The sequence below is a fragment of the Salvelinus sp. IW2-2015 genome, linkage group LG15 (genome assembly GCF_002910315.2).
Source record: "Salvelinus sp. IW2-2015 linkage group LG15, ASM291031v2, whole genome shotgun sequence".
Classification (NCBI taxonomy): domain Eukaryota; kingdom Metazoa; phylum Chordata; class Actinopteri; order Salmoniformes; family Salmonidae; genus Salvelinus; species Salvelinus sp. IW2-2015.
The window spans coordinates 17357093-17383313 of record NC_036855.1 but is presented as its reverse complement, the minus strand read 5'-3'; the positions used below and the strand labels follow the sequence as shown (position 1 = coordinate 17383313).

Below are 26221 nucleotides of genomic sequence, written 5' to 3'. Positions count from 1 at the left end.
CAATGCAAAACACTCTTATCATTTCATGTTTTAGTTTTGTATTATCACTTGCAGTGTTTTAAAATTATATGCAGAATCTTTTTGTAACAATCAATTCTATCATGGCGAAAATCTTCTCTTCCKTTGTTGCTGTTAGCCAAACTACTGGAGAAAGCAGCATGTCTCCTGTTTACCTCTGCCATTTGCGTTGTTCTGATTGGTCAAGATTCAATAGCAAAGAGCTTTTMTTTTTTTCAATTTCGATTATTTGTATTTCTGAACAATTATGATATTATTTCAAATGCCCATCCCTAGTATAAACCCACTACTAGTACTGACATCTTTCCCCCCTCCTCTCCGATGATGCAGTTGAAGCTCGACCCGGTTTCTGGCCGCACCTGCTGTCCAGCATGAACATCAAGGCCGACGAGTTCATAGACAAGAACCTGGATGACATTCTGCCACGGCTGTTGCAGGCCAACACTGACAATCAGGTCGGAACATATTTTACATATTGACATCCTTATATCAGATGTACACATACACATACATACTTACACTCACAGCCAAGGGATGGTTGAGGCCTACATTTGCTCTCGTGATTGGATGAGACAAGCCTATGATCCAACTTGTCATGTACTCTTATTGGCTGACTGATGGTCATCCTCTTGTTTCACCAGGCTATAAGGAATGCGGTCGGTGCCCTGTCCGGTCTCTCTCCCATCAAGCTGCTGCCACGGGTGATGGAGCGTGTGACACAGTGGCTGTCCAATCCTGCGTTGCGACAGGTCACCAGGGAGGAGTACGCCATCATGCTCACCCCTGAGGGAGAGCTGTATGACAAGAGCATCATCCAGAGGTAAGACACTAATACAGTGTAAGAGCTGTTCTGTGGGTTTCACATTGTAGTCAGCAAGAATGCTTATCATTGTTTCAAAGACCTTGGCTATGTTGATTTCTTAGTTAAACATAACAAAGGCTTGTTTCAACATTTCATTCTCTTCCTCCCACCTCCCGTGTCCTGTGCAGTGCCCAGCAGGAGAGCACGAAGAAGGGCAACATGAAGAGGGAGAACAAGGCCTACTCGTATAAGGAACAGATCATAGAGCTAGAGCTGCAAGAGGTGAGACTATGGGGGGCTATGATTGATAAACTAGATGGAGAGAGGCTTGTTAACTGTTGCACTCCTACCTATTACCTTATTACTGTACAGTGCTTTCAGAAAATATTCACACCCTTGACTTTTTCCACATTTTGTTGTTACAGCCTGAATTTAAAATGGATTGAATTTAGATATTTTGTTTCACTGGCCTACACACAATACTCCATAATGTCAAAGTGGAATTATGTCCCTCAGTCTATCAGTGAATTTCAAACACAGATTCAACCACAAAGGCCAGGGAGGTTTTCCAGTGCTTCGCAAAGAAGGGAACATATTGGTAGATGGGTTTAAATAAAAAAGCAAACATTGAATATCCCTTTGAGCATGGTTAAGTTAATTACACTGTGGATGGTGTATCAATATACCCAGTCACTACAATTTTTTAAATGTAACTTTTATTTAACTAGGCAAGTCAGTTAAGAACAAATTCTTATTTACAATGACGGCCTACCAAAAAGGCAAAAGGCCTCCTGCAGGGACTGGGGCCTGGGATTAAAAAATAATAATGAATACAATATAAATATAGGACAAAACACACATCACACCAAGAGAGACAACACAACACTACATAGAGACCTAAGGCAGCAACACATGACAACACAGCATGGTAGCAACATAACAACAACATGGTAGCAGCACAAAACATGGTACAAACATTATTGGGCGCAGTCAACAGCACAAAGGTCAAGAAAGATACCGGCGTACTTCCTAACTCCGTAGCCAGAGAGGAATGAAACCGCTCAGGGATATCACCACAAGGCCAATGGTACATTTAAAACGGTTAGAGCAGTGGTGACCAGCCATTTCTGAGTCGAGATCACTTTCGCAGTCAAAAAGCAAGCTGAGATCTACTGCTCAGATTTTTTATTTTACATTAACCTCACACAAACTGTTTTGTAGTAGTGAGGTCTGGGCACTAGGCCTAATACATTCACAGCATATTGGCTATATGATTGGCACCTATGTAATGATCAATAATATTGTTAATCAGCCCATATTATTTTCAAAACTCGAGCTTTGATAGCAAAATAGATCTGTTGGTTTAGCACTTGTGAGGCACTGTGGAGCATGAATTGAAATCATTAGCTTTTTTATTTTACTGGACTGATGGTACATGCATCTGATGGTCAACGAGGTCAAATCACGACGTCAGTGATCTCCAGGTTGAAAAGTCGGAGCTCTGGAAAGATGCCCTGCTCTCTACTTCCTTTCCTCCAGTGAGACTGATCAGAGAGAGGTGACACCGTCTTCTACCTGATGGCGAAACTCGTGTCGCATCGCATCTGCCTCATGCACAAATTCATGTTGTTCCTATGATCAGAGAAAGTTAAATATTCCTTAATATTAATATCGACACAACGAGCTGCTAATAATAATAAAACGCAGGGCTATCGATACTTGGCTACTCATTCATTGCAGCTGCAGCCCAAGCGGAAATACGGAGAAGTGCGTTTTGTAATAGTGTTAATAGTAATAGCTCACTCATAAAAATAGCAGCTCTTTGCTGTATCCGTTGACAGTCTCTCTGTGGTCATGGTTTTAAAAGTTATTAAATCTTACGTAGGCTAGTAACCTATTAAACTTGGCTATGGCCAGGGTCATGGAAGCTCTGTAGCCACAGTGATTTGAGCTATCCAATTGGGCAGCACAGTAGGTGCTCTAGATTTAGTCACAGATTTGCCGGTCCGCCGGGTGTGCAGGACTTTAATCAAGTGCACCTACCGGCAACAGCTCAACACGATTTTAAAAAAGGAGCGCAAGCCTCGCTCGTTGGCTTTCTACAGAAATATTTGATGATCGACTAGGAATGCCTTGAAGATTGACCGGTTGACGACCACTGGGTTAGAGTTTAATGGCTGTGATAGGACTGAAGATGGATCAACAACATTGTAGTTACTCCACAATACTAACCTGATTGAGACAGTAAAAGTGAATCCTGTACAGAATAAAAATATTCCAAAACAGTGGTTTTAATTTTTTTTGTTGTTGTCATACTTCAGTTAAAGATGCCTTAATAGAAAATGACTGAAGTGAAAGTCACCCAATAAAATACTACTTGAGTAAAAGTTTTAAATATACTTAAGTATCGCAAGTAAATGTAATTGTAAAAATATACTTAAGTATTAAAAGTGTGAATAATTTCAAATGGTCTATATTAAGCAAACCAGATGGCACCATTTTCTTGTTTTTTGTTTATTTACGGATAGCCAGGGGCACACTCCAACACATAATTTACAAACAAAGCAGCATACCACCYTGCATCTGCTGGCTTGCTTCTGATGCTAAGCAGGGTTGGTCCCTGGATGGGAGACCAGATGCTTCGGGAAGTGGTGTTGGAGGGCCAGTAGGGGGTGCACTTTCCTTTGGATGTAACCCCCCCCCCGTACCCCAGGGCAGTGATTGGGGACATTGCCCTGTGTAGGGGGATGTTAAATGGGTGTCCTGACTCTGTGGTCACTAAAAGATCCCATGGCACTTATCGTAAGAGTAGGGGTGTTAACCCCGGTGTCCTGGCTAAATTCCCAATCTGGCCCTCACCATCACGGTCACCTAATCATCCCCAGCTTCCAATTGGCTCATTCACCCCCCTCGCCTGTAACTATTCCCCAGGTTGTTGCTGTAAATGAGAACGTGTTCTCAGTCAACTTACCTGGTTAAATAAGGGTTAAATTAAGTCTGCCAGATCAGAGGCAATAGGGATGACCAGGGATGTTCTCTCAATAAGAGCATGAATTTGACAATGTTCCTGTCCTGCTAGGCATTCAAAATGTAATGTACTTTTGGGTGTCAGGGAAAATGTATGGAGTAAAAATAAYGTTATTTTCTGTAGGAATGTAGTCAAGTGAAAGTTGTCAAATATAAATAAAATAAAATACAGATACCCCCAAAAATGACTTAAGTAGTACTTTAAAGTATTTCTACTTAAGGACTTTACACCACTGCAAAACATGCATCCTGTTTGCAATAAGGCACTAATGTAAAACTGAAAATAATGTGGCAAAGCAATTCACTTTTTGTCCTGAGTACAAAGTGTGATGTTTGGGGCAAATCCAATTCTACACATTGAGTACCACTCTCCATATTTTCAAGCATAGTGGTGGCTGCATCATGTTATGAATATGCTTGTAATTGTTAAAGTTTGAGGAGTTTTTCAGGATAAAAAATAAATGGGATGGAGCTCAGTACAGGCAAAATCCTAGAGGAAACCCGGTTCAGTCTGGTTCTGTTCCACCAGACACTGGGAGATGAATTCACCTTTAAACTAGACAATAACCTAAAACACAAGGCCAAATCTACACTGGAGTTGCTTACCAAGAAGTGAATGAATGAATGTTTGACTTAACGCTACTTGGAAAATCTATGACAAGACCTGAACATGGTAGTCTAGCAATGACCAACAATCAATTTGACAGAGCATGAAACATTTTGAAAAGAAAAATGGGCAAATGTTGCACAATCCACTTGTGTTAAGCTCTGAGAGACTTACCTAGAAACACTCACAGCTGTAATCTCTGCCAAAGGTGAAGTATTGAGTCAGGGCTGTGAATACTTTAATTTTCAATACATTTGCAAAAAATATCTAAAAACATGTTTCGCTTTGTCATTGAGGTATTATGTGTAGATGGTTGAGATTATTATTCTTTTTTTGTCCATTTTGAATTCCGGCTGTAACACAACAAAGTGAAATAAGTCAAGGGGTATGAATACTTTTTGAAGGSACTGTGTATAGGCTAATAGATGCAGGAGCATATTGGTACTGTTTGATGATCCTCTGTTATCAGAGAATGTAAACTGAACAAAAATATAAATGCAACATGCAACAATTTTGACTGAGTTACAGTTTATATAAAGAAATCAGTCAATTGAAATAAATTCATTAGGCGGTTATCTATGGATTTGTCATGACTGGGAATACAGATATGCATCTGTTGGTCATAGATTTCTTTAAAAAAAAGAAAATGGTTGGGGCGTGGATCAGAAAACCAGCCAGTATCTGGTGTGACCACCATTTGCATCTTGCAGCGTGACACATCTCCTTCGCATAGAGTTGATCAGGCTGTTGATTGTGTCCTGCTGAATGTTGTGCCACTCCTCTACAGTGGTTGTGCAAAGTTGTTGGATATTGGCGGGAACTAGCACACATTGCTGTACACGGTGATACAGTGCATCCCAAACATGCTTAATGAKTGACATGTCTGGTGAGTATGCAGTTGTGTTCATTGTCCGTAGCTTATCCCTGCTCATACCAAAACCCCACCGCCAAGAACGGGTGCACTCTGTTCACAACGTTGACATTGGCAAACAGCTCACCCACCTGATGCAATGTACGCTGTCTGCCATTGGCCCGGTACAGTTGAAACCGGGATTCATCCATGAAGAGCACACTTYTCCAGCGTACCAGCGGTCATCGAAGGTGAGAATTTCCTCACTGAAATCAGTTATAACGCAGAACTGCTGAGGACAACAAGCATGCAGATGAGCTTCCCAGAAATGGTTTCTGACAGTTTGTGCAGAAATTCTTGGGTCGTGCAAAGCCACAGTTTCATCAGCTGTCTGGGTGGCTGGTCTGACGATCCCGCAGGAGAAGAAGCTGGATGTTGAGGTCCTGGGTTGGCGTGGTTAGACGTGGTCTGCGGTTGTGAGGCCAGTTGGATGTACTGCTAATTCTCTGGCAACAGCACTGGTGGACATACCTGCGGACAGCATGTCAATTGCACAATCCCTCAACTTGAGACTTCTGTGGTATTGTGTTTTGTGACACAACTGCACATCTTAGAGTGGCTGAGATATTGTCCCCAGCACAAGGTGCACCTGTGTAATGATCATGCTGTTTAATCAACTGCTTGATATGCTACACCTGTCAAGTGGATGGATTATCTTGGCAAAGATAGAAATGCTCACTAACAGGGATGTAAACAAATTTGTGCACACAATTCAAGAGAAATAAGCTTTTTGTGCCTATGGGAAATGTCAGGGATTATTTATTACAGCTCATGAAACATGGGACCAACACTTTACATGTTTTGTATTTTTTGTTAATTATAATAGGTCTAAGTTGAATTACGATTGAACCATCATTAATTGAAGAAAGTAGAGTTATCATGAAATGAACACTGTGATTTCTATGTCTGTTTTAGGAGATCAAGAAGAAGAAAGGCATCAAAGACGAGTTGCAGCTGACCAGCAAACAGAAGGAGATGATGCAAGCCCAGCTGGAGAAAGAGTCCTCCATTCGCAAGAGACTACAAGGGGTACGGCCAGACACTTTAACATTTTTCACACTTATCCAGTTTCTCAAACGTTAAATTCTAGACATTGACATAATGTTCCTGTTGTTTGATGGATCAACTGTTGTGTGGTTGTCAGTTGGACATGGAGCTGCAGTGTGCGGTGGGTCTGCTGGAGGCAACGTTGATCCAGAAGCCTCCCCAGATCTCCTGGCAGCTCCCAGGGGTCCTCCAGGTCCTACTGCCCCTCCTCCAATCCCCCCTGGCCGCCCCACGCCTGCAGCARGCCTTCCTCGACATAGGAGCCTGCCTCATGCCCATGGAGCTGCACTACCTGGGTACATATAATATATGGTGTAATATATTCCATTTTGTAGACACTTTTATCCAAAGCATAAACTAATACACTCGGTAGAGCTTTCCTCTCACTTCCCTCATATGTCCTTCATATGGTGTTCACACACCTTCACAGATCTAACAGGACTGGATAGGAGAAAATAACATGGAAACTCCACCTAGCCGACATGAAAACTATGTGGAGTTATTGCTTGTACCTATCCAGTTGTCCCTGATCTTTAAATGGGAGTGAACAAAGATAAAGTGGAGGGAAAAAGTTCTACTTCCTGTGATGAAACTTCCTCTTACCTCCTGCATGTTCTACTCATGGTCTTCTCCACAGCTGTGCTAGTGGGCCGGGTGACACTGCGCCTGATGAAACCTGAGTGTGATCTGGACGAGGCCTGGGGACAGGAGGATCTAGAAACAGCCACTCAGCGCACTGTCGGGCTGCTGCACATGCACACTGTCCCACACAGAGAGGGCAAGGCTGGTGGTAAACGCACACACACACAGAGAGGGCAAGACTGGTGAAGAAACACGGACACAATACAGACACACATCAACGACATCAACATCATTGAGATTATACCTGCTGGTGGCCTAATGCTCTCATCCTGTTGTTTCAGACATGGCTCCACTGTCTGCCCCAGCCTTCTCCTTCTGTTTCCCCCTGCTAAACATCGTGCTCAGGGACTCCTCAGGCAGCACTGAGGAGACCGAGAGCATGCAGGTCCGTGCCCTGCAGGTCATCAATGTGCACGCTCAACTTCGCGCCGAGGTCGACACCACAGACATACTCATCGATGAGGTAAGAGTTGATCAAGTTTATTGTCTCAGTGTGTTGTCACATCCCTTCGTCTGAGGCATACTCCTACCAACGTATAATACTCCTACCAACGTATAATACTCCTACCAACGTATAATACTCCTACCAACGTATAATACTCCTACCAACGTATAATACTCCTACCAATGTATAATACTCCTACCAACGTATAATACTTTTCTCTTCCTGCACTCTCCACTCTATTAATGGCTGGCCATCATGGACAAAGGGCTTATGTTTGTATGACTGTCTTTCTGTTTTGTCTCTCAGAATGGTCCTGAGCTGCTACCTCGTTTCAGTATGCTGCTTCTCCTGGCCAGAGTCATCTCCACTGCAGCACCCAGACTGCAGGTACACACTCCAACACCATGCTTCTACCACATTTACAGACAAATACTAACCAGTAGAGCTCTCACATACGTTTATACAGTGTGTCTGAGTGTAGATCTGTAATTGTGTGTGTTTCAGGTGCTGGCGTCCCAGTGTCTGACAGCAGTGTGTGCCAGTGGAGGAGGAGAGAAGGGCTGTGCTCTGGCTGAACAGAATGAGATAGATGTCCTGCTGGAGGCTTTGCTCTCCCCCTGCTTCTCTGTCAGAGACGCTGCCCTCAGGGTGAGGAAATAGTGTGTGTGTACTGGGTGTGGGTCTTTGAATGTGTGTTAATGTCCCACCTCTCTTTCTGTCCAGGGCCTGTTGGAGATGGAGATGGCTCTGCCTACAGAAAGTACAGATGCCAATGGTCTGCGTGTTCTCCGCAGACTGTGGGTGTCCAGATTTGATGTGGAGGAGGAGGGCAGGACCCTGGCTGAGAAGTGAGTATCTAACGTTGTCTCCTCTGTGTAATACTTAGCTAGTTGAATATACACTGCTCAAAAAAATAAAGGGAACACTTAAACAACACAATGTAACTCCAAGTCAATCACACTTCTGTGAAATCAAACTGTCCACTTATTAAGCAACACTGATTGACAATAAATTTCACATGCTGTTGTGCAAATGGAATAGACAAAAGGTGGAATTATAGGCAATTAGCAAGACACCCCAATAAAGGAGTGATTCTGCAGGTGGTGGACCACAGACCACTTCTCAGTTCCTATGCTTCCTGGCTGATGTTTTGGTCACTTTTGAATGCTGGCGGTGCTTTCACTCTAGTGGTAGCATGAGACGGAGTCTACAACCCACACAAGTGGCTCAGGTAGTGCAGCTCATCCAGGATGGCACATATGCGAGCTGTGGCAAGAAGGTTTGCTGTGTCTGTCAGCGTAGTGTCAGAGCATGGAGGCGCTACCAGGAGACAGGCCAGTACATCAGGAGACGTGGAGGAGGCCGTAGGAGGGCAACAACCAGCAGCAGGACCGATACCTCCGCCTTTGTGCAAGGAGGAGCACTGCCAGAGCCCTGCAAAATGACCTCCAGCAGGCCACAAATGTGCATGTGTCTGCTCAAACGGTCAGAAACAGACTCCATGAGGGTGGTATGAGGGCCCGACGTCCACAGGTGGGGGTTGTGCTTACAGCCCAACACCGTGCAGGACGTTTGGCATTTGCCAGAGAACACCAAGATTGGCAAATTCGCCACTGGCGCCTGTGCTCTTCACAGATGAAAGCAGGTTCACACTGAGCACATGTGACAGACGTGACAGAGTCTGGAGACGCCGTGGAGAACGTTCTGCTGTCTGCAACATCCTCCAGCATGACCGGTTTGGTGGTGGGTCAGTCATGGTGTGGGGTGGCATTTCTTTGTGGGGCCGCACAGCCCTCCATGTGCTCGCCAGAGGTAGCCTGACTGCCATTAGGTACGAGATGAGATCCTCAGAGCCCTTGTGAGACCATTGCTTGACACATGCACATTTTGGCCCTGCTGGAGGTCATTTTGCAGGGCTCTGGCAGTGCTCCTCCTTGCACAAAGGCGGAGGTATCGGTCTGTGCTGGGTTGTTGCCCTCCTACAGCCTCCTCCACGTCTCCTGATGTACTGGCCTCTCTCCTGGTAGCGCCTCCATGCTCTGGACACTACGCTGACAGACACAGCAAACCTTCTTGCCTCCATTAGGTACGAGATGAGATCCTCAGAGCCCTTGTGAGACCATATGCTGACACATGCACATTTGTGGCCTGCTGGAGTTCATTTTGCAGGGCTCTGGCAGTGCTCCTCCTTGCACAAAGGCGGAGGTATCGGTCCTGCTGCTGGTTGTTGCCCTCCTACGGCCTCCTCCACGTCTCTGATGTACTGGCCTGTCTCCTGGTAGCGCCTCCATGCTCTGGACACTACGCTGACAGACACAGCAAACCTTCTTGCCACAGCTCGCATTGATGTGCCATCCTGGATGAGCTGCACTACCTGAGCCACTTGTGTGGTTGTAGACTCCTTCTCATGCTACCACTAGAGTGAGAGCACCGCCAGCATTCAAAAGTGACCAAAACATCAGCCAGGAAGCATAGGAACTGAGAGGTGGTCTGTGGTCACCACCTGCAGAATCACTCCTTTATTGGGGTGTCTTGCTAATTGCCTATAATTTCCACCTTTTGTCTATTCCATTTGCACAACAGCATGTGAAATTTATTGTCAATCAGTTGGTTTGCTTTCCTAAGTGGACAGTTTGATTTCACAGAAGTGTGATTGACTTGGAGTTACATTGTGTTGTTTAAGTGTTCCCTTTATTTTTTTGAGCAGTGTAGCTCCCGTCTTCAAATGACTTTGCTTTCGAGAAGTAGCGCGTCTCCCATCATGTAGCGTAGCTGCTGTAACTGCCCATACCTCTCTGCTCCCCTTCTCTCCCCCAGGCTGTGGCAGGCTCTGTGTCTGGAGCTGGTCCCTGAGCTGTGCTCTCTGCTCATCGGAGATGTGACCCACCATGAGGAGGCTGTGCGTACTGCCGGGGCCGAGGCTCTGTCCAGTGCCATCAGCGAGTACCGCGACCAGTCCCCCGCTGTCCTGGGCCAGCTCAATGAGCTCTACCACCAGAAACTCTACGTGAGTCTCCATCACCCATGGCCCTCCTATCACAGCTCAGGAATAGCCACTAGTCGGGTATCAGGAGTGGTGTGTTGTTGTAAGATACACTATAAAAGTATGTGGACACCCTTTCAAATTTGTGGATTCGGCTATTTCAGCCACACCCATTGTTGACGGGTATAAAGTTGAGCACAGAGCCATGCAATCTCCATAGACAAATATTGGCAGTAGAATGGCCTTAATGAAGAGCTGTGACTTTCAACATGGCACCGTCATAGGATGCCACCTTCTCAGCAAGTCAGTTCTAAAAATGTCTGCCCTGCTAGAGTTTCCCCGGTCAACTGTAAGTGCTGTTATGGTGAAGTGGAAACGGCTCAGCCGCGAAGTGGTAGGCCACACATGCTCATAGAACAGTACTGCTGGAAGCAAATTCAACACAATAACTGTTCGTCGGGAGCTTCATGAAATGGATTTCCATGGCTGAGCAGCCACGCACACAAGCCTAAGTTCACCATACGCAATGCCAAGCGTCGGCTGTAGTGGTGTAAAGCTCGCCGCCATTGGACTCTGGAGCAATGGAAAACGTTTTCTGGAGTGATGAATCACGCATCAACATCTGGCAGTCCGACGGACGAATCTGGGTTTGGCGGATGACAGGAGAACGCTACCTGCTCCAATGCATAGTGCCAACTAAAGTTTGGTGGAGGAGGAATAATGGTCTGGGACTGTTTGTCATGGTTTGGGCTCCTTAGTTCCAGTGAAGGGAAATCTTAACGCCACAGCATACAATGACATTTTAGATGATTCTGTACTTCCAACTTTGTGGCAATAATTTGGGAAAAGCCCTTTCCTGTTTCAATATGACAATGCCCCTGTGCACAAAGTGAGGTACATACAGAGATGGTTTTTCGAGATCGGTGTGGAAGAACTTGACTGGCATGCACAGAGCCCTGACCTCAACCCCATCGAACACCTTTGGGTTGAATTGGAACGCTGAATGTTCCAACATCTAGTGGAAAGCCTTCTCATAAGAGTGGAGGCTTTTATAGCAGCAAAGGGGGGATTTTGGAATGAGATGTTCGATGAGCAGGTGTCCACATACTTTTGGTCATGTAGTGTAGAACCATGGTTAATGTGAAACTGTTGTCTTTTTACAGAGACCTCCTCCTGTCCTGGATGCTTTAGGACGAGTCATCTCTGAACAACCACCCGACCAGTGGGAAGCCAGGTAAGCGAACGCTCTGCCACTCAACAATGTCGATACAACTCTTATTCCAGTCTATAGCACTGGGTGATGATGATAGCTTTCCAGATTCTAATTTGCTGTGTTTAAGTGGGACCACCTTGTGCATGGTGTCTAAGGGTATGTTGGTGTCTGCAGGTGTGGCATCGCCCTGGCTCTGAACAAGCTGTGTCAGTATCTGGAAGAGCCCCAGGTCACTCCTCTCTTCCTGTTCTTTGTTCCTGACGCTCTGAATGACCGTCACCCTGAGGTGCGGCGCTGCATGCTGGACGCTGCCCTCTCCGCCCTCAACACACACGGAAAGGTACCAACACTCTTTATATACTCTAGACAACCACACCCAATGCAACTGCTCCTCTCTCAATGGACTCCTACCAACTCAATACAGTATATCCCTTTTCTTTCTGAGCAGTGTGTTGTGTTGTGTTCCAGGACAATGTGAGCTCCCTGCTCCCCGTGTTCGAGGAGTTTCTGAAGGATGCCCCCCAGGACGCCAGCTACGACTCAGTCCGCCAGAGTGTGGTCATCCTAATGGGCTCTCTGGCCAAACATCTGGAAAAGAGTGACCCCAAGGTCAAACCCATTGTGGCCAAGCTCATTACAGCACTCTCCACACCCTCACAGCAGGTACTAGAACAATCCCTCATATTATTTGCTATAGGTTTCATCTTGATTTCTAGAACCTATATGCATTGACCTTTACAATCAAATGCCTGCTTATTGTAATCGTTTCCTTGTTTGTCTCTTTCCTCCCTCAGGTCCAGGAGTCTGTGGCTAGCTGCCTGCCCCCTCTGGTCCCTGCCATCAGGGAGGATGCTGGGGGGATGGTGCGGAAGCTGCTGCAGCTGCTGCTGGAAAGTGACAAGTACGCTGAGAGGAAGGGCGCGGCCTACGGCCTGGCAGGCCTGGTCAAAGGCCTGGGAATCCTGGCCCTCAAACAGCAGGACATCATGAGTACCCTGACCGATGCCATCCAGGACAAGAAGAACTTCAGACGCAGAGAGGGTCAGTGACTCCTCGCCAGTTGCTGGTCTCTATGGTTAAGTTTGTTCTCCCGCTATCTGTGCCTGAGATTTTTAACACTTCTCTCTCTCTGTCTTCTCCAGGTGCCCTGTTTGCCTTTGAGATGCTATGCAACATGTTGGGGAAGTTGTTTGAGCCCTATGTGGTCCACGTACTGCCCCACCTCCTGCTCTGCTTCGGGGATGGGAACCAGTACGTCCGAGAGGTACAGTTAACATTACCAGCTTCTCATTTCAATCCCACCTACATTCTCTCTCTCTCCTGTTTTCTCTCACACTTCTCATTCAACACTATTTTTCCACCTAATCATTCTCACATTCACTTACACGTTTTGTTGTGCATTACTCTCTACCTAACGTCCTTGCCCTTTCCCAGGCGGCAGATGACTGTGCCAAGGCGGTGATGAGGAACCTGAGTGCCCACGGGGTGAAGCTGGTACTGCCCTCCCTGCTGGTGGCTCTGGAGGAGGAGTCCTGGAGGACCAAAGCAGGTGAGGTTCCGCCCACTGCATCATGGGCCTTTTTTTTAGAGAGCTGTGCCATGAACCATTAAGCAATCACCTGATGGTAACCACATCCTTGTCCTCCCTTCCTTGGCCCCTACTCTGCTCCCCATTCATCTCATCTTTCTCTCTTCTGAATCCTTTTACTCTCCCCTATCTACTCTCCTTTCCTCCTCCAGGTTCTGTGGAGCTCCTGGGTGCCATGGCATACTGTGCTCCTAAGCAGCTGTCCTCCTGCCTGCCCAGCATTGTGCCCAAGCTGACCGAGGTGCTGACTGACTCCCATGTCAAAGTGCAGAATGCCGGCCAGCAGGCCTTACGACAGATCGGCTCTGTCATCCGCAACCCTGAGATCCTGGGTAGGAGGGCTATGCTCAACTCTGAGATTTAGCTATAGAAATGTGTGGGGAAATCAGTTAAAGCAGAATGTACAGTTGTGTGGAAGATATTAAGTGAAAATACTTTAAAGTACAACTTTTTTTGGATATCTGTACTCTACTATGTATATTTTTGACAACTTTTACTTCACTACATTCCTAAAGAAAATAATGTACTTTTTACTCCATACATTTTCCCTCACACCCAAAAGTACTCGTTACATTTTGAATGCTTAGCAGGACAGGAAAATTGTCAAATTCACACACTTATCAAGAGAACATCCCTACTGCCTCTGATCTGGCGGACTCAATAAACACAAACGCTTCATTTGTAAATKATGTGTGAGTGTTGGAGTGTGCCCATGGCTATCAGTACATTAAAAACAATAAAATGGTGCCGTCTGGTTGCTTAATATAAGGAATTTGAAATGATTTATACATTTTGATACTATATTTCAGCAATTACATTTACTTTTGACACTTACGTATATTTAAAACCAAATACTTTGACTTTTACTCAAGTAGTATTTTACTGGGTGACTCACTTGAGTAATTTTCTATTACAGTATCTTTACTTTTACTCAGGAATGACAATTTGGTACTTTTCCCACCAATGCATCTGTAGGGGTAATACAGATACCAATTGGTATTTTAGGGTAGTTACTAACAGTGTTTCTGTCCCCCTCTCAGCCATAACCCCCATCCTGCTGGATGCCCTCACTGACCCCTCCCGTAAGACCCAGAACTGCCTGCAGACGCTGCTGGACACCAAGTTTGTCCACTTCATCGACGCCCCCTCCCTGGCCCTCATCATGCCCATCGTCCAGAGGGCCTTCCAGGACCGCTCCACCGACACTCGCAAGATGGCCGCTCAGATCATCGGCAACATGTACTCCCTCACTGACCAGAAGGTACGTAGCAGCCCTGGGATATTGAGTTGCATTGTACTACAATTCATCTTCTCAAAATGCTCTACTGTTTATAATGTATGTGTTTCTAATGGTTGACACAATGTGTTTGTCTCTTTGCGTTGCAGGACCTGTCTCCATACCTGCCCAGTGTCATTCCTGGACTCAAAGCCTCTCTGCTGGACCCTGTGCCTGAGGTATGTACCTCATCCTAACAGCTCAACAACAAACCTGTTAAGTGGTTTGGTTAACTGATGATAACTCTCTCTCTCTGTCCTCCTCTCAGGTGCGTACAGTGTCAGCCAAGGCCCTGGGTGCCATGGTGAAGGGCATGGGTGAGTCTTGCTTTGATGACCTGATGCCCTGGCTCATGGAGACCCTGGCATCTGAGCAGAGCTCTGTGGACCGCTCTGGAGCTGCCCAAGGTCTGGCTGAAGTGATGGCTGGGCTGGGCGTGGAGAAGCTGGACAAGCTGATGCCAGACGTGGTGCAGACGGCCAGCAAGGTGGACATCGCGTCCCACGTCCGCGATGGTTACATCATGATGTTTATCTACCTGCCCCTCACCTTCGGGGACAGGTTCACCCCCTACGTTGGCCCCATCATCCCCTGCATCCTCAAGGTAGGGAGCACTCAACAATCACTACCATCTCTCCATTTTCTCTCTCTGGTTGTGAACACCTCTCACCAGTCTCCCTCTCTCCTTGGTATTACAGGCTCTGGCAGATGAGAACGAGTATGTGAGAGACACTGCCCTGCGTGCCGGCCAGCGCATCATCAGCATGTACGCTGAGACGGCCATCGCCCTGCTGCTGCCTGAACTGGAACAGGGCCTGTTTGACGACCTCTGGAGGATTAGGTCAGGCATATATATATATATCACACACACAAACTATACATTTTATGTCAGTATGTTTTACCTGGCAGTGATAGTAATGTAAGTGAGCCTCCATGTTGTCTCTGGTTCACAGGTTTAGCTCTGTGCAGCTACTGGGAGACCTACTGTTCCACATCTCTGGAGTCACAGGGAAGATGACCACAGAGACCGCCTCAGAGGACGACAACTTTGGCACAGCGCAGTCCAACAAGGTATTCTGACAAATATGCATGATTGTACTGTATAGATGGTTGATTATAAAGTGGTTTGTATGTGGTGTTGGTGCTGAGCCATCTTCCCCCTCTCCCCCAGGCAATCATCGGAGCCCTGGGTGGAGAGAGGCGTAACCGAGTCCTGTCTGGCCTCTACATGGGCCGTTCAGACACCCAGCTGGTGGTGCGACAGGCCTCCCTCCACGTGTGGAAGATCGTGGTGTCCAACACTCCCCGCACCCTCCGGGAGATCCTGCCCACCCTCTTCACCCTGCTGCTGGGCTTCCTGGCCTCCGACTGCCCTGACAAGAGAACGGTAACGCTACTGCTCATTAAGTCTACAATCTATGGAGCTGTTTCCTTCTTGCTTTCTCACAGCTTTTGCACTTTATCACATCCCCTTTGTCTCTCTGTGGTCCTGTTCATTAATTGCACATTGTTAGACAATTCAGTGTCCTGAATTTGAGTGTATTTGCGTTCTGTGTTCTCTCCTGCTTCTGATCCCTGGGTTACTGAATGTGGCTTCTCTCTGTGGTTGTAGATCGCTGCGAGGACACTTGGAGACCTGGTTCGTAAGCTGGGAGAGAAGATCCTGCCAGAGATCATTCCTATCCTGGAGGAGGGTCTGCGTTCAGACAAGAGTGATGAGAGGCAGGGTGTGTGCATCGGCCTCAGTGAGATCATGAAGTCCACCAGCAGGGATGCGGTCAGTACCTCAATACATACCTGGCCACTTTTTCCTTCATCTTTTAATTCATGCTTTATTTAACTTGGCATTTATTTAACCTTGAGATGAGTATCAATTTTTCAAGGAAAACTTTAAATGTCTTAGACATAGCAGGGGTATGTGATGTGATGCCATGGTAGAGCAGTAAGTTGATTGTGTGTTTTTCCAGGTGCTGATATTCTCTGAGTCCCTGGTCCCCACGGTGAGGAAGGCTCTGTGTGACCCCTTGGAGGAGGTTCGAGAGGCTGCAGCCAAAACCTTTGAGCAACTCCACGCCACCATCGGTCACCAGGCCCTGGATGACATCCTGCCTGCCCTGCTCAAACAGCTGGTGAGAGACACATACACACACATCAACATTAACCCTCTTCACCTCTGAACAACCCTCTGTATCCACCATAGCCATTAAATCCAGTAGATAGTGATAGCGCTGACGTCAAACACGTATTCCTATGGAAAACTCCCGATGGCGCATGAATTATTTGAATTTGAAGCGTGCCTTATTGCTGAATGGGGCTTGAATGGCACCAAAAAATCACTAAGGATCATGTGAAAGTGGCCGTAACTAGCAAAGTATCATGGTCGATGTAGTAGCTTTCATCCTGTTGGAGTCAGCCGGGAGACTCCTCGTAGCCTGCTGGCAGGTGATTGGTCTGTGTCAGCACGTGGTCCTGTGTAACGACAAATGTTGTTGTCCAAATTGATCCCTATTTAATACAATTTCCTGATTTGTAGCTAACTTTAAAATAAATCACTGTGTGGATCGAACTTGATCATAATAAACACATTTTAGAGCTCTAAACAGCCGACAAAAAAAAATGCCCGTTCTGGCGATCGTAATTTACATAGGCTTTCTAGGGCAGACCAGGGCTTTTGTCACTGCTACATTGCTACGCAGTAGCCGACCAGCAGAGCTTGTGACTTTACGCTCCAAACCGGACACTGGGGGCCTGGTATCCACACATTGTGTTCGGTAATACTCACTCTCATGTCCCTCCTTAAGAAATTCTGGAGAGGGCAGAGAGGATCCACCGTGGAACAGAATATAGAGTGAGGTTAATGTTTCTCTATGTGCAGGATGATGAGGAGACTGCGGAGTTTGCTCTGGACGGTCTGAAACAGGTGATGGCAGTAAAGAGTCGCTCTGTGCTGCCCTACCTGGTGCCCAAGGTGAGCTGTCCAAACATTATACACTCTACTAACAATGGTTCATCTCAATGATCATTTATTGGATTTATATAACACTTTTCCTGACGCTCAAAGTTATTTTAAGTCTTTTTTTTATAGTATGAGTGTAGTTCTGTGTATGAATGCTATCCTCTCCTCTTCCGTGACAGCTAACTGCTCCTCCAGTGAACACGCGTGTGCTGGCCTTCCTATCTGCCGTGGCTGGAGACGCTCTGACACGCCACCTGGGGGTCATCCTGCCCGCCCTCTACTCCTCTCTAAAAGACAAGCTGGGAACAGAGGAGGGACAGCAGGTAACAACGGCATTCATGATTACAATATGGTTGTAAAGCAGTTCCAAGTGCACAGGCACTACTATTAGTCATCATCATGGGATAATATTACAGTGGTTCTTAGTGGGCTGTTGTGGTCACTAGATGATGGCTCTGTCCCCAGGCTCATATAACCCCTGTCCACACCCCACCCCTCCTCTAGGAGCTGGCCAGCTGCCAGGCAGTGATCCTGTCTGTGGAGGATGAGGTGGGTCAGCGTATCATCATCGAGGACCTGCTGGAGGCCACCAGATCACCTGACGCTGGTCTCAGACAGGCCGCCGCCACCATCCTGAACGGCTACTTCTCCCGCACCCGCCTGGACTACAGCACCCACACCCGCAACCTGCTGTCAGGCCTCATCCGCCTGCTCAACGACTCCAACCCGGAGGTCCTGGTGCAGAGCTGGGATGCCATCAACTCCATCACCAAGGTTAGCAGTTGGCACCAAGAGCATTACAGGCACTGGGAATGAGTTTGTAAGGGTTTACTGACGTCGTACAGTATGTGGTATTCATGTGTGTTGGAGCTTTATGCAGCATTGATTTTATAGATAACCTAGTGACCTTTGGTTAACTGACATAGTATGCATCTATGTGAAGTAATGTTAAACTCTTTGTTTTTGTAGAAACTGGACGCTGGTAGCCAGCTGGCTCTGATTGATGACCTGCACAGAGACATCCGGTCAGTGGCAGCAGAGGTCAAGGGTCAGCATCTGCCTGGGTTCTGTCTGCCCAAGAAGGTAAGTCTCACCTCTAGACACATGGCACATTTCCACTGGGGATTTAGCCCAGTGGTTTACCCAGAAGGCTCAGACTTTTCTGTTTCCATCTACACGGGCCGGCACCCATGTCTCACTGGGCCATGGCTCTGGCGGACCTACTTTAACTTGGAGCCAAGCTCCCCTGGGTACTTTTCAGCTGGCATTTACATAACACTGGCTAACTGTGAACTTTAACACCTCACAAAGCAACATTCTTGAATGATACATTGGTTGTTGAAGTCTTTAGTATCACACTCCTAATGGAAACTCACTAAAGGAGTCCCCATGCTTCCCAGCCGCAACGTGTTAGAGCCTTATTCTAAAATTGATTAAATTATTTATTTTCCTCATCAATCTACACACAATACCCCATAATGACAAAGTTAAAGAAGGTTTTTAGAAATGTATGCAAATGTATTTAAAAAAGAAACAGGGCCTCCCGGGTGGCGCAGTGGTCTAGTGCTCTGCATCGCAGTGCTAGCTGCGCCACCAAAGTCTCTGGGTTCGCGCCCAGGCTCTGTCGCAGCCGGGCCGCGACCGGGAGGTCCGTGGGGCGACGCACAATTGGCCTAGCGTCGTCCAGGTTAGGGAGGGTTTGGCCGGTAGGGATATCCTTGTCTCATCGCGCTCCAGCGACTCCTGTGGCGGGCCGGGCGCAGAGCGCGCTAACCAAGGGGGCACGGTGTTTCCTCCGACACATTGGTGCAGTCCACCTGTGGTAAATTCAATTGATTGCATGTGATTTGGAAAGGCACACACCTGTCTATATAAGGTCCCACAGTTGACAGTGCATGTCAGAGAAAAAACCAAGCCATGAGGTCTAAGGAATTGTCCGTAGAGCTCTGAGACAGGATTGTGTCGAGGCACCTTTCTGGGGAAGGGTACCAAAACATTTATGCAGCATTGAAGGACCCCAAGAACACAGTGGCCATCATTCTTAAATGGAAGAAGTTTTGAACCACCAAGACTCTTCCTAGACTGGCCGCCCGGCCTAACTGAGCAATCAGGGGGAGAATGGCCTTGGTCAGGGAGGTGACCAAGAACCCAATGGTCACTTTGACAGACCTCCTTTTAAATAAAAAAGTATTTCCTTTATTTAACCAGGTAGGCTAGGTTGAGAAGTTCTCATTTACAACTGCGACCTGGCCAAGATAAAGCACAGCAGTTTGACACATACAACAACACAGAGTTACACATGGAATAAACAAACATACAGTGGCAATAAATAGGCCATGGTGGTGAAGTAATTACAATATACCAATTAAACACTGGAGTGATTGATGTGCAGAAGATGAATGTGCAAGTAGAGATACTGGGGTGCAAAGGAGCAAGATAAATAAGTACAGTAAGGGGATGAGGTAGTTGGATGGGCTATTTACAGATGGGCTATGTACAGGTGCAGTGATATGTGAGCTGCTCTGACAGCTGGTGCTTAAAGCTAGTGAGGGAGATATGAGTCTCCAGCTTTAGTGATTTTTACAGTTTGTTCCAGTCATTGGCAGCAGAGAACTGGAAGGAAAGGCGACCAAAGTAGGACTTTGGGGGTGACCAGTGAGATATACCTGCTGGAGCGCGTGCTACGGGTGGGTGCTGCTATGGTGACCAGTGAGCTAAGGCGGGGCTTTACCTTGCAAATACTTGTAGATGACCTGTAGCCAGTGGGTTTGGCGACGAGTATGAAGCCTGGTCGCAGTGGTGGGTAGTATATGGAGCTTTGGTGACAAAACGGATGGCACTGTGATAGACTGCATCCAATTTGTTGAGTGTTGGAGGCTATTTTGTAAATGACATCGCCGAAGTCGAAGATCGGTAGGATGGTCAGTTTTACGAGGGTATGTTTGGCAGCAGGAGTGAAGGATGCTTTGTTGCGAAATAGGAAGCTGATTCTAGATTTTAATTTTGGATTGGAGATGCTTAATGTGAGTCTGGAAGGAGAGTTTACAGTCTAACCAGACACCTAGGTATTTGTAGTTGTCAACATATTCTAAGTCAGAACCGTCCAGAGTAGTGATGCTGGACGGGCGGGCAGGTGCGGGCAGGCAGGTGCGGGCAGCAATCGGTTGAAGAGCATGCATTTAGTTTTACTTGCATTTAAGAGCAGTTGGAGGCCACGGAAGGAGAGTTGTATGGCATTGAAGCTCGTCTGGAGGTTAGATAACACAGTGTCCAAAAAAGGGCCAGATGTATACAGAATGGTGTCATCTGCATAGAGGTGAATCAGAGAATCACCAACAGCAAGAGCGACATCATTGATGTATACAGAGAAGAGAGTCGGCCTGAGAATTGAACCCTGTGGCACCCCCATAGAGACTGCCAGAGGTCCGGACAACAGGCCCTCTGGATTTGACACACTGAACTTTATCAGAGAAGTAGTTGGTGAACCAGGCGAGGCAGTCATTTGAGAACGCCAATAAGAACGTGGTGATTGACAGAGTCGAAAGCCTTGGCCAGGTCGATGAATACGGCTGCACAGTAATGTCTCTTATCGATGGAGGTTATGATATCGTTTAGGAACTTGAGCGTKGCTGAGGTGCAGCCATGACCAGCTCTGAAGCCAGATTGCATAGCGGAGAAGGTACGGTGGGATTCGAAATGGTCAGTAATCTGTTTGTTGACTTGGCTTTCGAAGATCTAGAAAGGCAGGGTAGGATAGATATAGGTCTGTAGCAGTTTGGGTCTAGAGTGTCTCCCCCTTTAAAAAGAGGGGGATGATCGCGGGAGCTTTCCAATCTTTGGGAATCTCAGACGATACGAAAGAGAGGTTGAACAGGCTAGTAATAGGGGTTGCAACAATTTYGGCAGATCATTTTAGAGAGGGTCCAGATTGTCTGGCCCGGCTGATTTGTAGGGGTCCAGATTTTGCAGCTCTTCCAGAACATCAGCWATCTGGATTTGGGTGAAGGCGAAATGGGGGCGGCTTGGACGAGTTGCTGTGGGGGGTACAGGGCAGTTGACCGAGGTAGGGGTAGCCAGGTGGAAAGCATGGCCAGCCGAAGAAAAAGGYTTATTGAAATGGTCAATTATAGTGGATTTATTGGTGGTGACAGTGTTTCCTAGCCTCAGTGCAGTGGGCAAATGGGAGGAGGTGCTCTTATTCTCCATGGACTTTGCAGTGTCCCAGAACTTTTTTGAGTTTGTGCTACAGGATGCAAATGTCTGTTTGAAAAAGCTAGCCTTAGCTTTCCTAACTGCCTGTGTATACTGGTTCCTAACTTCCCTGAAAGTTGCAAATCACGGGGGCTATTCGATGCTAATGCAGTACGCCACATGATGTTTTTGTGCTGGTCAAGGGCAGTCAGGTCTGGAGTGAACCAAGGGCTATATCTGTTCCTGGTTCTACAGTTTTTGAATGGGGAATGCTTATTTAAGTGAGGAAGGCACTTTTAAAGAATAACCAGGCATCCTCTACTGACGAGATGAGGTCAATATCCTTCAAGGATACCCGGGCCAGATCGATTAGAAAGGCCTGCTCGCAGAAGTGTTTTAGGGAGCGTTTGACAGTGATGAGGGGTGGTTGTTTGACCGCAGACCCATTACAGATGCAGGCAATGAGGCAGTGATCGCTGAGATCTTGTTTGAAAACAGCAGAGGTGTATTTGGAGGGCAAGTTGGTTAGGATGATATCTATGAGGGTGCCTGTGTTTACGGATTTGGGGTTGTACCTGGTAGGTTTATTGATCATTTGTGTGAGATTGAGGGCATCAAGCTTAGATTGTAGGATGGCCGGGGTGTTAAGCATGTCCCAGTTTAGGTCACCTAGCTGCACGAGCTCTGAAGATAGATGGGGGGCAATCATTTCACATACGGAGTCCAGGGCACAGCTGGGGACAGAGGGTGATCTATAGCAAGCGGCAACGGTGAGAGACTTGTTTCTGGAAARGTGAATTTTTAAAAGTAGAAGCTCGAATTGTTTGGGTACAGACCTGGATAGTAAGACCAAACTCTGCCGGCTATCTCTGCAGTAGATTGCAACTCCGCCCCCTTTGGCAGTTCTATCTTGTCGGAAAATGTTATTGTTAGGGATGGAAATTTCAGGATTTTTGGTGGCCCTCCTAAGCCAGGATTCAGACACGGCTAAGACATCTGTGTTGGCAGTGTGCTAAAGCAGTGAATAAAACAAACTTAGGCTGGAGGCTTCTAATGTTAACATTCATGAATCCAAGGCTTTTACAGTTACATTAGTCAACAAATGAGAGCACCTGGGGAATAGGAGTGGAGCTAGGCACTGCAGGTCCTGGGTTAACCTCTACATCACTAGAGGAASAGAGGAGGAGTAGGATAAGGGTACGGCTAAAGGCTAGTTAGTTCCTCTGTGTACAYAAGAGAACCTTCCAGCAGAACAACCGTCTCTGCAGCACTCCACCAGTCAGGCCTTTATGGTAGCGTGGCCAGGTGGAAGCCACTCCTCAGTAAAAGGCACATGACAGCCCGCTTTGAGTTTGAGACTCCTTTAGGGGTGTTTTGGCAGACCATGAGAAACAAGATTCTCTGATCTGATGAAACCAAGTTGGAACTCTTTGGCCTGAATGCCAAGCGTCACGTCTGGAGGAAACCTGGCACCATCCCTACGGTGAGGCATGGTGGTGGTAGCATCATGCTGTATGGATGTTTATCAGCGGCAGGGACTGGGAGACTAATCAGGATCGAGGGAAAGCTGAATGGATCAAAGTACAGAGAGAACCTGCTCCAGAGCGCTCAGGACCTCAGACTGGTGCGAAGGTTCACCTTCCAACGGGATAACGACACTAAGCACACAGCCAAGACCACGCGGGAGTGGCTTTGGGACAACTCTCTGAATGTCCCTGAGTGGCCCAGCCAGAGCCCGGACTTGAACCCGATCGAACATCTCTGGAGAGACGTGAAAATAGCTGTGCAGCGACGCTCCCCATCCAACCTGACAGAGCTTGAGAGGATCTGCAGAGAAGAATGGGAGAAACTCCCCAAATACAGGTGTGCTAAGCTTGTAGAGTCATACCCAAGAAGACTCAAGGCTGTAATTGCTGCCAAAGTTGCTTCAACAAGGTACTGAGTAAAGGGTCTGAATACTTATGTAAATGTTAGATTTMAGTTTTTTTATTTAAAATTAACAAAAACATATTAAACCTGTTTTTGCTTTGTCGTTCTTGGGTATTGTGTGTATATTGAGGGAGGGGGGGGGGCAATTTAATCAATTTTAGAATAAGGCTCCAATTTAACAACATTTGGAAAAAGTCAAGGGATCTTGACTTTTGAATGCACTGTATGTTATGGCAACAATTTGAAGTTTTTGTGCTTCAGTGAGGGTGTTTTTGGCTGTTTTGGCACACACTTATTTTTCCTGGAGGCAAGCCCAAGTCGATAGCCAAAGTCTACGCCCTTTCGTCGTGATTGGTCAACAGTAGGGATTCTTCAGTTAAGTCTTTGTTGTCATTCAAGGAGAGGAGACTCGTTTTCATGCACATTATTTCATTGAGAAATACTGCACCAAACATCTTAGTGAGATGTAATTCTGACTATTTTGAGGACGTTTACTGGATACTGCGTCTCAAAATGTACAAACCATACTATTGATGCTTTTTTCTTGTTTTTCAAGCGAAGGTCTTTTTAAAGGAGTATGCAAGCGCACTGCTTCGGTTCACCTAGCCGACTTCCCTAGTTATCAGCTGAACTGAAGCAAGCTGACGCCTTAACACTAGAGCTTACATTAGCAACATGCATGCACCGCCCACCTGAGGATCTGTCTTTCAGCAATCTATTTCCTGTGTTTGAKGGGGGAAAGGTCCACTTGTCACTTAAATCTCGCTGGATTGATTGCTTTAATTTTCCTCCTGCGACTCTTTCATACTCTTGTGCCTGTCGTTTTTTGTTTTTTTACCGTTAATGTTATGACAGCGAAAACGTTTATAATGACCTGTCAAACACACTCTGGTAATGGCTGAAATGGGCTCAATGGAATACATTGTCTTTTTGTTGAATCTATCAGAAAGCTTCGTCGGGGATTTAATGCATTGTCTCGACAATAATTTTCTTGATCTTAAGACAAAATATATAAGAGGACTGATACAATAAGAAAATGTGTGTGTATATATGAGTGTATTTTAAGATTTGACAAAAATTGATGACCTGAGGTCCATTATTTGTCTGTGCCAGTAAAATGTTTTATGTGCTATAATTCAGTCAATATATGAGGGATTATACAATTCAAAACGTTTGGAATATCTTCATCCATTTTCCAACTGTCAAATTTATTATAATTGTTTTTAAAACCTTTTAACAATTTTGATGACCGTTGATATTAATATAAAACACAAAACACTGGTGACACACATCCTGGTGTGGGGGTAAGTCTAGATAGAAAAACACCAATACAGTCACATCTACAAGTTACTCCAACTCAGGCTGACTAATGTTAATATACCCTGTGTCCTCCCTCTTCCTCTTTCCCCCTTCTTCTTCTCCTCTCCCTCTTCCCCAGGGTGTGACCTGCATCCTGCCAGTCCTGAGGGAGGGAGTGTTGACAGGCAGTCCTGAGCAGAAAGAGGAGGCGGCTAAGGCACTGGGAGGAGTCATCAAGCTGACATCCCCCGATGCTCTCCGACCGTCTGTGGTCAACATTACTGGACCGCTCATCCGTATCCTGGGAGACCGCTTTGCCTGGAGCGTGAAGACCTCTCTACTAGAGACACTCACCCTGCTGCTGGCCAAGGTCAGTGTCTGCTGATGATTCAGTCTGATGTTAAAGGCTGTGTTCGGTAAGCACAAAATGGGAGGGGACATTTTTGGGGGGAAATGGGGTTAATACATTAAATAATAAAAAATAGAAAATAAATCGCTCTTCCATTTCTAAACGTTTTCCCATTTTGTACCTACTAAACACAATCCTGTAGTTTCCTCCCTCCTGGAACGATGGTTGGTGTCTGGCTATGGTGCTGACCCTGTTGCTCTGCCCCTGTCTCCAGGTAGGCATAGCCCTGAAGCCCTTCCTGCCCCAGCTCCAGACCACCTTCCTAAAGGCTCTGCAGGACTCCAGCCGGGCGGTTAGACTGAGGGCCGCTGAGGCCCTGGGCCAGCTGGTCTCTATCCACAGCAAGGTGGACCCTCTATTTACCGAGCAGCTCTCTGCCATCAACAACGCTGAGGACTCCGGAGTGAGGTATGCAAAATCATTAAATTATGGGAATGTTTCTGGAATTTAGCAATCCTCAGGTGTTCTTACTGAGAAACACAATATCAAGAGTAGTGATCAGTTCCATATAGGATTCCCCTCATTTAAGAAATTATTTTTGATTGATTAGATTCAATCAATCAAAATTGTGATCCTAGTGTTCTGCTCCCATATTTCAGGGAGACCATGCTACAAGCCTTACGATTTGTCATCCAGGGAGCGGGGTCAAAGGTTGACCCAGCCATCAGGAAAAGCATTACCACGACATTGCTGAGCATGCTGGGACATGATGAGGTATGCACAAAGATGGTGGATAAATGAAGAGGGTTCACTCAGGCCGTTGTCAGTTCTGGTCTACTTAACGGGGTGGTTCTCCCATAGGCACCAATGCAATAGCAGCTGGTTCTGGTCTACTTACAKGCTGACTACATCACTCGCATGCGCGGGCGTTGCGAAATA

The 26221-nt window shown here is 46.6% G+C and overlaps 1 protein-coding gene across 1 annotated transcript in view; it reads left to right on the top strand.

Moving 5' to 3' along the window:
- Positions 1–26221, top strand: part of LOC111974911 (stalled ribosome sensor GCN1) — a 36265-nt gene that overhangs the window by 5436 nt on the left and 4608 nt on the right. The window contains exons 20-52 of the mRNA XM_024002982.1: positions 349–473; positions 660–838; positions 1009–1102; positions 6280–6393; positions 6509–6707; positions 7049–7201; positions 7335–7516; positions 7805–7885; positions 8003–8146; positions 8222–8346; positions 10316–10505; positions 11645–11715; positions 11869–12034; positions 12163–12357; positions 12489–12735; positions 12837–12958; positions 13129–13243; positions 13435–13614; positions 14323–14543; positions 14669–14737; positions 14827–15162; positions 15257–15399; positions 15512–15629; positions 15730–15945; positions 16171–16335; positions 16526–16687; positions 17434–17526; positions 17694–17837; positions 18019–18288; positions 18484–18597; positions 25073–25303; positions 25557–25750; positions 25942–26056. Of these exons, the coding sequence (XP_023858750.1) occupies positions 349–473; positions 660–838; positions 1009–1102; positions 6280–6393; positions 6509–6707; positions 7049–7201; positions 7335–7516; positions 7805–7885; positions 8003–8146; positions 8222–8346; positions 10316–10505; positions 11645–11715; positions 11869–12034; positions 12163–12357; positions 12489–12735; positions 12837–12958; positions 13129–13243; positions 13435–13614; positions 14323–14543; positions 14669–14737; positions 14827–15162; positions 15257–15399; positions 15512–15629; positions 15730–15945; positions 16171–16335; positions 16526–16687; positions 17434–17526; positions 17694–17837; positions 18019–18288; positions 18484–18597; positions 25073–25303; positions 25557–25750; positions 25942–26056 (5273 nt within the window). The remainder of the gene's footprint in view (positions 1–348; positions 474–659; positions 839–1008; positions 1103–6279; positions 6394–6508; positions 6708–7048; positions 7202–7334; positions 7517–7804; positions 7886–8002; positions 8147–8221; positions 8347–10315; positions 10506–11644; positions 11716–11868; positions 12035–12162; positions 12358–12488; positions 12736–12836; positions 12959–13128; positions 13244–13434; positions 13615–14322; positions 14544–14668; positions 14738–14826; positions 15163–15256; positions 15400–15511; positions 15630–15729; positions 15946–16170; positions 16336–16525; positions 16688–17433; positions 17527–17693; positions 17838–18018; positions 18289–18483; positions 18598–25072; positions 25304–25556; positions 25751–25941; positions 26057–26221) is intronic.